The sequence below is a fragment of the Sus scrofa genome, chromosome 5 (genome assembly GCF_000003025.6).
Source record: "Sus scrofa isolate TJ Tabasco breed Duroc chromosome 5, Sscrofa11.1, whole genome shotgun sequence".
In the NCBI taxonomy this organism is placed as follows: Eukaryota; Metazoa; Chordata; class Mammalia; order Artiodactyla; family Suidae; genus Sus; species Sus scrofa.
The window spans coordinates 82025811-82039974 of NC_010447.5; the positions used below are offsets into that span (position 1 = coordinate 82025811).

Genomic DNA, 14164 nt, shown 5'->3' on the forward strand with positions numbered 1-14164 from the left:
CATTTTAGTTATGTTTTTAAAACAATACAAGCTACACTGGCTTGTATTTGTGACTTAAAAGAGATTGCTTTTCCTTTGTTCATAAAAGTTGAATTTTTCTGCACAAGATTAGTGGCTACACAGAATTGAGATTACTTCCTGTTGCAAATCTTCCAAATCTCTCTGTGTATTTGATTTGGAATCACAAATAAGCAAAACAATTCCCTCTTGAAAGTGCTTTTGAAGTACTAAACAACTAAGAATAATGTCCAGATTCATACATGGCTGTTAAAATCATTTTATGTTCAAGTCACATGAGAAAAGGATTCAAAGTTTTCCTTTGTAGAGTGACTTTCCCCCCTTTGGAAAGATTTCTATCCACAGTAAAATTGCAATGAACTTTAAACTTGCCAAGAATTGGAAAAGTTCTTTTGCCACAAGCTCTTTTTAAATTGAAATTATTAGTAGGTTTCCAGTACGAGGAAAATAGTACTTCACATAGGAAAGCTTGACTCCAGTTAAATTAAGACAAATGAGTCAAAATACTGAGAAGTCTTTCAGTTAGCTGTATTAATAAGAAAATGAAAGTTCTAAGCCCCCATTATACCCATAAATTTCACCAAGTTTGAAAAAGGAAGTTACTTTCAACATACTTATTAAATATGTAAAAAAAGTATTCGAAATTTATCTTTTCATTCATACATTAGCACGTTTTCAAAAGAATAGAGATTTGCTATCTTTAATGGCATATGAATTTGTAAGTATATCAAATGATCTATTTCTTCATCAGTGAAATTCCATTTACTGTGCTCAATAGCAGAGAGATAACATTTGCAACCTAAGCAGTAGCATTATTTTTTTTTATAACATGATAATTACTATGCATTCATTTACTCTTTGGAAATAGCATAAACTTTGAAGTCTTATACCCGAATACAGCCTTTGCTCTGTTATTTACTAGCTACACAGCCCGGAAAATAATGCCTTCTAGAGTTCAGTAAGGATTAATTGGAATGAGGGATATAAAATGTCTAGTATAGGAATTCCCGCGGTGGTGCAGCAGGTTAAGGATCTGGCATTGTTTATGTGGAGGCGGGGATTTGATCCCCAGCCCAGTGAGGTGGGTTAAGGGTCAGGCATTGCCACATCTGTGTCATAGATTGCAGCTACAGCTCAGATTCAATCTTGGCTCAGAAACTTCCATATGCCATGGGATTGCCCCCCACCACACACAGAAAATGTCTATTATAGCACTTGACACTTGGAAGGTACATAATAAATCCTAACCTCATTACTTTAGCAAAACAAGTTCACATTTTAATTCAGACTAATACAAACATCCTATTCTCATTCTAATGAAAAATACTGCTCAGTCCCTTAAAGCCTTTGCTTAATATCGCCTTCTCAAAGAGACTTCTACTGATCATTCTCTTTAAAACCAAAACACACACAAAAGAACATACTCTCCCCAGCTTTATTTCCCATCATTGCACTGATAACCTTCTAATATACCATATAATTTTGGTTTGTTTTGTTTATTGTCTGCCTCTCCCAACTGAAAAGTAAGCTCCATGAACAAAACCCACTTTTGCCAACTGATGATCTGCTCTACCCCATAGATGAAGAGTAGGTCCACAGTGCCTTGGATATGCCCACTAGGAGACAACGATCCCCTATTTTATTTATTTATTTTTTGGGGGGGGGTCTTTTTTTTTTTTGCCTTTTCTAGGGCTGCTCCCACGGCATATGGAGATTCCCAGGCTAGGGGTCTAATTGGAGCTGTAGCCACCGGCCGACGCCAGAGCCACAGCAACGCGGGATCCGAGCAGCATAGCTACACCACAGCTCACGGCAATGCCGGATACTTAACCCACTGAGCAAGGCCAGGGACCAAACCTGCAACCCCATGGTTCCTAGTCAGATTCTTTAACCACTGTGCCACGACGGGAACTCTGATCCCCTATTTTAGATCCTTGTCCAAGTACCTGGGACCCCAGCATTTCCTTGCTCAAACTGCCTTGGGCACTGGGCCAGCACTGGCCTCTTCCTCTAGGAAGGGCTGACTGTTTATGACAAGGGTCATGGAGCAGGGTATGTACATTTCTGGGTGGAGTATCCCTGAGAGTATGCAACAGAACCAGGATTAAAGGGACTGCAGGGATAGGCCAGGGGTTTCCACTTTATGTGCTTGTACCCCACTCCCAAAAATATTGGAGGAAGGCTTGTCAATGACGGCAGGGGTTTTTGTCTATTTTGTTCATTGATATTACTTCCACTGCCAAGCACACAGCCTGATATCCAGGAGGCATTTAATACATGATTTATGAATTAATTAGTTAAGTAAAATTATAACAGACTCTAATAGATGTGTGCACATAGAAGGTATGAGGAAATAGAAACAAAGCGTAAGCAAAAGCTTGGAGGCAGAAAAAGATGTACAGAATGGGAGTTCCCGTCGTGGCTCAGCGGTTAACAAATATGACTAGCATTCATGAAGACGCAGATTCAATCCCTGGCCTTGTTCAGTGGGTTAAGGATCCAGCATTGCCTTGAGCTGTGGTTTAGATCAGATACGGCTTGGATCCTGTGCTGCTGTGGCTGTGGTGTAGGCCGGCAGCTACAGCTCTGATTCGACCCCTAGCCTGGGAACCTCCATATGCCATGAGTGCGACCCTCAAAAGTAAAAATTAAAAAAAAAGATGTACAGACTAGATTCTACCCTTTAATAGAGAGTAAAGAAGCCAGAGAAGTAGACTGGTGAAGAACAGCTAAATCACCCTATGGACAAAAGCTCTGAAATAGGAAAACATATACAGAGTAAACTCTATTCTGTTCAATAAAGCAAGGAAACCATTCGCTACACAAATAAGGGAGAGGTATACATGAAGAGAAAAGTTAAATCACATTTAAGTACAGAGAACCATGCAGCTGATGTCCTAAGCCCCATTGTATCTACTCCTTTCAAGTTTTTAAATACTCCACCGTTCTCAGGTTCTCATACACATATGCTTACAATAAGCCCTACAAAAAATAACTGTTCCTTAAAACCACGAAAGTCATACTTTCCCTAACCTTGACCCACATTATTTATTTACTTATTTTGTAAAACTACCCAATGCACAGTCTCTTTATACTACTAAGGCAGTCTAATACTTTCATTAGGTTGTTTGCTCAGCCTGAAATGCTCTCATCCATCCTGTCTATTTAATCCTATTTATTTTAATCTCTCATGGTCAGAGCACCATTTCCTCTACCTATTACGAGTTTCCAGTTATTGCATTTGTGCGTATCTTTAATCCACTAGAACTGCAACTGTTTAAATATGCTAACCATGGGTAGCTAATTAATTAAAATTAAATAAAATTAAAAATTGAATTCCTCAGTGGTAGTCGCCACATTTCAATGTTCAATAGTCACATGTGGCTAGCACCTGCAGTACTGGACAGCACAAATACAGAACACTTCCACAGAAAGTTCTATTGGAAAGCACTGCTTTAAAACAAAGCCTTACAATCTATGTCCAGTGGCACATACATGAAGGACAGATGGATTTTCAAAGGACTCAGGGACACTTTTTAGTTTGCTGGGAAATAATATTGGAACCCATATACAATTTTTTTTTTTTTTTTTGTCTTTTGCTATTTCTTTGGGCCGCTCCCGCGGCATATGGAGGTTCCCAGGCTAGGGGTCTGACCAGAGCTGTAGCCACTGGCCTATGCCAGAGCCACAGCAACTCGGGATCCGAGCCACGTCTGCAACCTGCACCACAGCTCACGGCAACGCCGGATCACTTACCCATTGAGCAAGGGCAGGGACTGAACCCGCAACCTCATGGTTCCTAGTCGGATTCGTTAACCACTGCGCCATGACGGGAACTCCCCATATACAATTTTATACTAGTAAAAGAATCCATGCATCTGTTCCCCATGTCTTCTAACTACTACCTGATGGGAAAGGACCAATTAAGCTTTAGAAAAAAATTACAACTATCTTCAAATACTATTTCAATCTTATTTTCTCCACTTGTTCTGAGTATCCAATTAGGCATATGTTAAGACATTTTCTGTGTCCTGCTCTTCTCTTTTGCTTTTTTATTCTTTATTCTCTTTGCTTTGGTTTGGATATTTTTCTAAATGACCTATCTTCATGTCCACTTACACTACCTAAAGCTTTGTCTGATCTACTATTAAATTCATCTAATGAATTCTTAATTTTAGATAATGCTTTTACAGTTCTGGAATGTTTCTTTATTTGTTTAAATTCTTTTTGATTCTCTGTTGGAATTTCCCAATTTTTCATCAATTTTGTCCACCTTTTTAATTACTTGTAGATGTTGAAATAAATTTTATTGCTTGTTTTCCTTGTCTCTATTATGCAGACACAGTGAAGAGCTAACAACCTCAATTCAGTCAGGGATTAAGCTGGGTCAAAGCTGAGTTGTAGCCATCGTAACTCATATTTGACTTCTGGGTCTTACCTGTTCTTGGGGACCGGCCCTCCCAAGCTATCAACTGAGAGCCCCAAGGATCTCTACTGTCTCTGACCTGAAAGTCTGGGGGATTCACTCTTTCTTTCATAGGATTTTACATTATGCTCTTTGGTCTCCCAACTCACTTCATTTCCAATGTGGCAAATATCTTGAGAGGGAGACAGCCATGTGTTTGAGGCAGGTCCCACTTCTCAAGCAAAGCCTTGTCTTCTGAGCCACTAAAAGACCATAGGTGACTTCAGTCCACTAGATTAAGGCTCCTTAGCCTCCCACTCACTCCAATATTCAACATAGGTGCCCTAGGTAAAAATAACTGTGCATTTAGGGCCTCCAAAGTTTCTAAGTATTGCCAAATTTAAATATTTGTTAATTCCTCTTTCCCTCAGTGAGCTCCCTTTACCTAGGCCGATACCAATCCTTGGCTCATAGTCAAAGGTGGAAAAATAATCACAGGAGAGTTCCCGTCGTGGCGCAGTGGTTAACGAATCCGACTAGGAACCATGAGGTTGCGGGTTCGGTCCCTGCCCTTGCTCAGTGGGTTAACGATCCGGCGTTGCCGTGAGCTGTGGTGTAGGTTGCAGACGTGGCTCGGATCCCGCGTTGCTGTGGCTCTGGCGTAGGCCGGTGGCTACAGTTCCGATTCAACCCCTAGCCTGGGAACCTCCATATGCCGCGGGAGCGGCCCAAGAAATAGCAACAACAACAACAATAACAACAACAACAAAAAAAAGACAAAAAAAAAAAATAATGACAGGAATGAAAACTCTGATAATAGACTATTCACCTCAAAAGACTTTACCCCCTTCATATTTTTTGTTTATTTAAACTGCTTTACCTATATAGCTTTCCTATGTCTTCTAAATATATTTTCCCCAACTTAGCTACCTTTTATTCTTTTATTCTGTTATTGTAGCAGAAATGGTATTCTGCCATGGTCTACTACATCCTAGTTAGAAACAGAAGCCTCCAAGTCTGTGATTTCTTGATTCTGTTTTACCTCATTAGAGAGCATTTTATTTTCCTCACAGTTATATTTCGAAGGCTGCATATTTTCTGTTATCCTTCATTTTTCTATAACCTGAGGAATGGTGGAGGCAGAAGTAATTTTCAGTTGAGGAGAGAGGCAATCCGAAAATTTTGAGTTCTGCACTTTCTTCTAAGAGTTTATTATGTATTATATGTACTATGAAAAGGTTCACTCCCTCTACTTAAAGACTGTATTTCATTTAAATGGAAGGGGATCATTTGTATAATTTCCATAATTCAGTAGGTAGCACTAGAACCTTCACTGTGTCAATGTGTAAATCTCAAAGAGTTCATTTTCCACATCTTATTCACATTAGTATGCAGTTGCTACTTCTATTTCTCTAAAAAGAAAGAGGAAAAAATATATATGTATTTATATACATAGCTGGCTTCAGAGTCTTGAAAATAATTAGTGATAATTCTCAGGACTGTATTAACTCACTACTAGCACAGGACGTGGGGACTGGGGCTAAATTAAGTTGATAAATCATGTTGTGCCTTTTCTGTCTGATATATTCACTTTCCTTCCTTGGCCATCATTTTTGAAGTTTATTATATCCATTTATGTTATTTTTTTGTTGTTGTTTTCTATTGGTGAGTATTTTTGCTAGATTCTGCTATTTTATACTCATTTTAAGTATCAGAGGAGAGAAATTCTGTGAGTTGAATGTGATCTACCATTTTTATTTGAGTATACTGTTTTCTAATACCCTAAAAGTAAAACTGTATATCAAATTTTCTAACACCATAAGCAATGTACTGCCTGGCTGCTTATAAAGGTACCAGAGTTAGAACCAGTCTACTTTTGGAGTTCTCCGGTGGCTCAGCAGGTTAAGGATTGGTGCTGCGACTGCTATGGCTTTAGTCACTGCTGTGGCATGGGTTCATTTCCTGGCCCTGGAACTTCTGCATGCTGAGGGCAGGCCATAAATAAATAAATAAATAACAAATATTTAGAACAAGAGAGAGAGAACCAGTCTACTTCTTCAAACTACCTATATTCTAATTTTTCACTGTTCCAACCATGCCATGTTTTAAGAACACAGTAATTTTCTGACCCACTCACTCTAGTTATTAAGTCAGTTAACGCTGATGATTTTCTAATATAAATATGGAGGAAAACCCCAAACTCAGAATAAGGAAAAGACATGGACATACAACTTTTCTTTGTGGCTGATAAGCAAATTATTGCTAACACAGTTGAAAGAAATGAAACATTAATTTACAGGATATAAGAAGGTAATATCCTCTTTGAAAGTCTTTTAATAAAAAGGTAGAAAGTTACCTGTATAAATTGCTTGGAAACTGAAGGTAAGAATAGAGAAGAAGTATCCTCTAAAGGTTCCTACCAAAAATAAGAAGGCTCAGAAAGAACCTTTTGATTTCTTTCACAGAAATTTATCTGACCATCACAGACAAGTTTCCTAACAAGCTAGAATAGAAAATAAAACCTGAGGACTTAAAATGAGTCAATGAACACTTCTCAAAATAGTTTCATAGGATTTCATGATCAGAGAAGTGCTTATTGCTATTTATGAATGAGGAAATGAAAATAAATCTATGAAAAGTTTATTTGTCCCAAATAATAATGACATGAATATTTCACAATCAAGTATCATCTACAATATCAAAATTCTAAGTTCTCTAATATTATCTACTTTTGTCTTTCCAAACAGTATTTCAAATGTAGATCATATATTCTTTCCAAGACTAAAAAAAGAACTAAGTGCCAAAAAAGAAAAAGTAATAGGATAGTAAGGTAGTAAACTGTTAAACTATTTTTCCACAGTAACTTAGTAGTAACTATTAGCAAGATTTTTTCTCATTCCAGCAAATACTCTACCTGGCTTGGGTCAGCTGTATACCTGGCTAAACCAATTATTTTCATACATTGCTTTCATAGAGAGTAATATACCATAAAATATAATCATAAATACCAATTCTTTCCTTTCTCTATTACCATTTAGTTTCAGAGCTATGCAGACTAAGCCAGCTAACTATTAAGTAACGGAAACAATTTATTTATCATCTCATTAGTATTTAACCCTGGCTTTGCACACTGGCATAAAATGTTTCATGGTAGTTACAGTATCTTGGCGAAGGTGCTTTTTCAAGGATTTTGATCTCATCTGTAAATGAGACTAGATTAGACAATCGCCCTTCTACTTCCCAAAACTTTCCAAATTTGTCCATACATCTTATGGAATTAGTTGACTCTTACCAATCTGTAAAAATCCCTCATTCTTCAGATAGATATTTGTCATTTTGATTTACTTAGTTCTAACAAAATATTACAATGATCTTTAAAGAAAAATTTTCAAGTTTGTCAGTATTCATAGCAGGGAAAATTTTTTTTAAATTTATGTTACATTTCTTTTTCTAATCAAATCCAAAGGATAGATGTTTTTTCAAAAATCTTATGCCTCGATTATGAGTACTTATTGGGTTATTATAACAAAGAATTGACAAGTTTTTTCACAAGAAAATTATATAAAACTCAATTATTCAACTATAATAAAAAAATTGATGCTGTAATAAAAGTCATTTTTGAAAAAAAAAACTCAATGATGTATCCCACATATATTAATTACTAAACAACTTCTAATAGCCAAGAGAAAGGCCAAAAGGATTAATTTAAATTAACTAAATGGATTTTGGGTATGCAGAGCAAACAGATAACTAAAAACTTTGCTATTTGGGTTAACTTTTCAAATGTGAATGTAAAAAGTATACAAGTTCTCAAAGTTCTCAAAGTTGTATCACAATGAATAATTATTTGATAATTTAAGGATAATTATAAATTTTACATGAAAATTTTGTTGAACAAATGAATGAATTCCCAATCACAGAACAGTGTCTGGCACATAGCAGATGCTCAATAAATGGATGTTCAATAAATGAGTGAGTTAGAGTTCCCGTTGTAGCTCAGTGGTAACGAATTTGACTAGCATCCATGAGGATGTGGATTCAATCCCTGGCCTCACTCAGTGGGATAAAGAATCCAGCATTACCCAGAGCTGCAGTGTAGGTAGCTGATGCAGCTCAGATTTGGCATTGCTGTGGCTGTGGCGTAGGCCAGCAGCTGCAGCTCCAATTCAACCTCTAGCCTGGGAACTTCCATATGCTGTGGGTGCAGGCCTAAAAAAAAAGACAATAAATAAATAAATGAATAAATGAGAGAGTTAAGATCAAGCCTCTTTTGGAAAAATAAGACCAAGAAAATTTTAAGTGCTTGAAAAATATGTTACTGAAAAAAAATATTTAAAAGTTTGTTTGGAAGCACAAAAGACCCCTGAATAGCCAATGTCATCCTCAGAAAGAAAAATGGAGCTGGAGGAATCAGGATCCCTGGCTTCAGATTAAACTACAAAGCTACAGTCATCAAAACAGTATGGTACTGGCACAAAAAACAAATACAGATCAATGGAACAGGACAGAAAGCCCAGAAATAAACCAAGCACCTATGGTCAATTAATCTATGGCAAGAGAAGCAAGAATATACAATGGGGAAAAGAGTCTCTTCAATAAGCAGTACTGGGAAAACTGGACAGCTACATGCAAAATAATGAAATTAGAACATTCTCTAACACCACACATAAAAATAAACTCGAAATGGATTAAAGACCTAAATATAAGACCAGATACTATAAACTCTAAGAGGAAAAGACAGGCCGAACACTCTCTGACATAAACCACAGCAATTTTCTTCTTAGATCCACCTCCTAGAGTAATGACAATAAAAACAAAAACAAACAAATGGGACCTAATTAAACCTGAAAAGTTTTGCACAGCAAAGGAAACCATAAAAAAAAAACCAAAAAACCCACAGAATGGGAGAAAATATTTGCAAATGAAGCAACTGACAAGGAATTAATCTCCAAAATATACAAACACCTGCTGTAGCTCAATATTAAAACAAAAAAAATGAACAACCTTAATCAAAAAATAGGCAGAAGATCTAGACATTTTTCCAAAGACATATGGATGGCCAAAAAACACATGAAGAGGTGCTCAACATCACTAATTATTAGAGAAATGCAAATCAAAACCACTATGAGGTACCACCTTATACCAGGCAGAATGGCCAACATCAAAAAGGCTACAAACAGTAAATGCTGGAGAGGGTACTGGTGGGAATGTATATTGGTGTAACCACTATGGAAAACAGTATGGAGGTTCCTCACAAGACTAAAAACAGAGATACCATATGATCCAGCAATCCCACTCCTAGGCACCTATCCAGAGAAAACCATAATTCTAAAAGAAACATGCAGCCCAATGTTCCCTGCAGCATTATTTACAATAGCCAAGACAAGGAAGCAACCTAATGTCCATCAACAGAGGAATGGATAAAGGTATGGTACATAAATACAATGGGGTATTACTCAACCATAAAAGAGAATGAAATAATGCCATTTGCAGCAACACGGATGGACCTAGAAATTATCATACTAAGAAGAGTTAGACAGTGAAAGACAAACATTGCATATCACCTATATGTAGAATCTTTCAAAAAAGGATACAAATGACCTTATCTGAAGAACAGAAACAGACTCACAGACTTTGAAAAAATTATGGTTACCAAAGGGGAAGGTGTGGGGGTGGAAGCGATGGACTGGGGGTTTGGGACTGGCATGTGCACACTGAGGTATATGGAACAACTGACCAACAGGGACCTTTGCATAGCACAGAGAACTCTACCCAGTATTCTGTGATAATCCATATGGTAAAAGAATCTGATAGAGAATGGATATGTATATGTGTATGGTGGGGTCACCTTGTTGTACAGCAGAAATTATCACAGCCTTGTAAATTAACTATATTTCAACAAAACTTAAAAATTTTTTTAAAAAATTAAAAATTCAATAAATTTTAAAAATTAAAAAAAAAGAAAAATATGTTACCGACTACTTATAGGCACAAATGTTTCAAATGAGGACTGGAATACTAAGTTCAAACCAAATGAAAATATAAAGAACAGCTCTAGTCAATGAACAATGTGAAATGTTCTCTCTGTTTCAATCTACAATCAATTATATTCTGCCATTATGTCTCCAGACAGGAGCAAAACTGAAATTACATAGTCTCTGAAGATTTAGTTTAAGATATTAGAAATATAGGAGTTCCCATCATGGCTCAGTGGTTAACGAATCTGACTAGGAACCATGAGGTTGTGGGTTTGATCCCTGGCCACGCTCATTGGGTTAAGGACTCGGTGTTGCCCTGAGCTGTGGTACAGGTCGCAGATGCGGCTCGGATCTGGCGGTGCTGTGGCTCTGGCATAGGCCAGCAGCTGCAGCTGTGATTAGACCCCTAGCCTGGGAACCTCCATGTGCCGTGGGTGCGGTCCTGGAAAAAGACCAAAAAAAAAAAAAAAAAAAAAGATATTAAAAATGTAAATGATAAAACGATATATTCTTCATTTCCCCCCTCATCCACTGAACAGATATTAACTGAACACTTAACCATAGCTGGTGTTTATCCCTTTCCTTCTTTTAAGTCCAGGGGAATAAATAAACCAGAGACAGATTAGCCAAGATTGTATTAAAAGGAATGTTTCTATATGTCAACTGTCGTAACCTATTTTTCCATTTAATTCCTATTATTCCATGTACAACATATATTTATAACCAGCTCAGTTTTATATATTTATTTCTTCTAAAAGTAAAACAATTTTTATCATTTTCATGACAGTATATTAAATTGTACCTTAATTTTTTTCTCTTGCATTGAATTATGGATGCGTTCTCTTAGGGGTTTCATCGATGAATTATTCACTTGTGTGGGAGATCTATGTCCAAAAAAAGCAAAAATTTATAAACCGGTAGGTCTTGAACTAGTTTCTGCCTCTCTCCTACCCGAAAGAAGTTATAGAATAAAAGACTATTCTGAAAAACTGAACTTAGCCGTTTATAATACTATAAAAAAGTATCAGTATTCCTATTCTGAGTTCTAAATATTAATAATTTGCTTAGTGAATTAGTTCATTCACCAAATATTTGAGCCACGACTATATATAAGGCACTGTATAAGATATTGTAAGGGATAGAAAGTTCATTCATTCATTGGTCCTGAATACAGGCTTCTTGCTGTAGTAAAGAAAACAAGATATCCACAAAACTCAATTCAAAATAAAAAAGGATGGATGCCATAGCAGGGGAGTTCAAAAGAGAAAACCATAGTTTAGAAATAGGAGGGACAGAGAAGGTGTAACAGAGGAGGAAACACTGTTGTTTCTGAGCCAGACAAACCTAGATTCATCAATAAATTCCTTTTTTGGGTTAACAGAGCCAGAGTTATTACCCCTTTGACTCAAAAGACCATTAGATAAGAATAAAGGATAGTTTATTCTAAGAAAGACTGGTTTATAACCCTACATTGACTTACATTCATATACATTGTCCTTAATTTTATCATTTCAATTCAGACCATTAAAAATTTACCATAAGCTGGTACTTGTCTGCACAATGACAACTGGAAAAGCTAAGGTAACAATAAACAATTGAAATGTGTTTGGCCACATGATTATGTGTAGAAAAATATTTTGGAGTTCCCACTGTGGCACAGTGCATTAAGATTCTGACTGCAGCAGCTAGCATTGCTTGAGAGGTGCAGGTTTGATCTTCAGCTCAGTGCAGTGGGTTAAAGCATCCAGCATTGCCGAAGCTGTGGCTTAGATTTTATCACTAGCCCAGGAACTTCCATCCATGGGTGCGGCCATTAAAAAGAAAAGTATCCCTTTAAAATGGATGTAGGGATTAATTTTGTTTAGAAAATCCTATAAACACAAAAAAACTTTCTCTAAGAAAATGACAGAATTTAATCTGAGATAAAATTTAAATCATTTAGATTTCTACCTAAAAACAAATTTTGTTAAACAAAAGTAAGATAGCAAGAGGAAAATAACAAAGATTCATTTCCTTTATACTCTCTTCTGGGATTACAACACAGAGTGTAAGTAAATCACTGATAAAATAAATTTTCATTGTAAAGGAATTAGAGGACAACACTGAATAACAGAGCATTATAAAGTTTCTCTTTAAAGAGAAAAGATAGTGGGGAGAGAGTACATAAAGCAATCGTGGATGGAAATGAACAATTATAGACTAGAATCAGATTTCTAAAAAGTAGCTTAAGCAGAAAATAGAAAAAATCAAATCGGATAATTTTATAAAATCCTCTACTATGTACTAAATACAATTTAAAACAGTTGTTCTAAAATCTTGAGTATTTCTATAAATAAATGTTCATTAATTTAAAACATCATGAGTCTACTCAGTGTTTGACCTAACTGCTGTTAAAACTGAAGAATATCAACGTCCTGCATAGAATGCCAATAGAAATTTCGTACACATTTTCTTCATAACACGAGGAGAAATGGTAAATGTTGATTCCAACACAAGTTTGGTATATGTGCTCTCTCCTAGTCTATGGCAGAATAATACAATCCTTGGAGCGAAGTCTTTAAGACGTCTCTGGAGAAACGTCTTAGAGATGTCTCTGGAGAAAGCCATCTTTACTATTTGCTAACTTAGCCAAATTACTTAATATCTTTCTCAAGTCTCTAATTCTTCACTTATAAGGTGGGAATACTACTAAAAGCAGTTGTTGTGAAGGCTGAAGTAATATAAGTAAAAGTATTTAGCAAAATTCTTGATTTAAATATCTCAATAAATGATTTCCAAAGCAAAAACAAAAAACACCAGTCATACTCACAAAATACTACCTTTTTAATATATAACTCCCTCATATTCAAATGTCCAATCTCCCTTTAACTGACTTTTTTTTCTCTTCATACTTTTCTGTAGTTTCTAAGTTTCCTACCACAGCATATATTTCCTTTATAAGCAATGAGGTGGGTTTTTTTTAAATTTCCATTAGAGATTAACATTCACATAAATAACTTCCACCTTACTTACCTAAAAAGTGTAAGAATAGAAGTTCCATTATGATGAATTGTATTTTCATTGTCATATAAAAGGTCCGCTTTGTTTTTGGTAGGAGCACTGGCTGCGTCTTCATCCAAAAGAACTAGTAAGGTTTTCACAGTATCTCTGCCACAGTATGCAGTGCCATGGTTTATGGCATGAAATTTTGGCTAAAACAAGAAATAATTTCAAGTAAATGTAAAATCAGCCCAGCTGGGTGAATCAGCCACTCTTTTCCATTTCATGTGCTATTGTTCTCCTTTCTTCTCTACTAAGCTATTAAAAAAAAAAAATCAGCCTTGGGCAGTTCCCATTGTGGCTCAAAGGGTTAAGGTCTGACACTGTCTCTATGAGGATGTAGGTTCAATCCCTAGCCTTGCTCGGTGGGTTAAGGACCTAACATGGACACAACCTATGACACAGGCAGCAGATGTGGCTGAGATTGGGTGTTGCCATGGCTGTAGCGTAGGCTGCAGTTGCAGCCCTGAATTCAACCCCTGGCCTGGGAACCTCCATATGCCAGCAGGTGTGGCTGTAAAACGAAAAAAAAAAAAAAAAAAAAAAAAAAATCAGCCATGGCTGTGCCTTTAAGGCATGCAAATACGTCTCCCTCAAGCCATACTAAAATCAATCTTATGAACTTCCAGAAGCACAAAAGAATATGAAAATAGTATCATCAAAGGAAGGCATTAAGTTTTTGTTAAAATAACATTAGGCTTTAAGTCAGAAAAGTTTAGCTACA

General features: G+C 36.4%; 1 protein-coding gene across 2 annotated transcripts in view; it reads right to left on the minus strand.

The window, feature by feature from the left end:
• PARPBP (PARP1 binding protein) overlaps nt 1-14164 on the minus strand; it is a 73090-nt gene that overhangs the window by 6954 nt on the left and 51972 nt on the right. For both annotated transcript variants that reach the window (XM_021092657.1, XM_003126675.6), the window contains 2 exons: nt 13414-13592; nt 11204-11285 (listed from right to left, as the gene is read on the minus strand). In XM_021092657.1, the coding sequence (XP_020948316.1) occupies nt 11204-11285; nt 13414-13592 (261 nt within the window). The remainder of the gene's footprint in view (nt 1-11203; nt 11286-13413; nt 13593-14164) is intronic.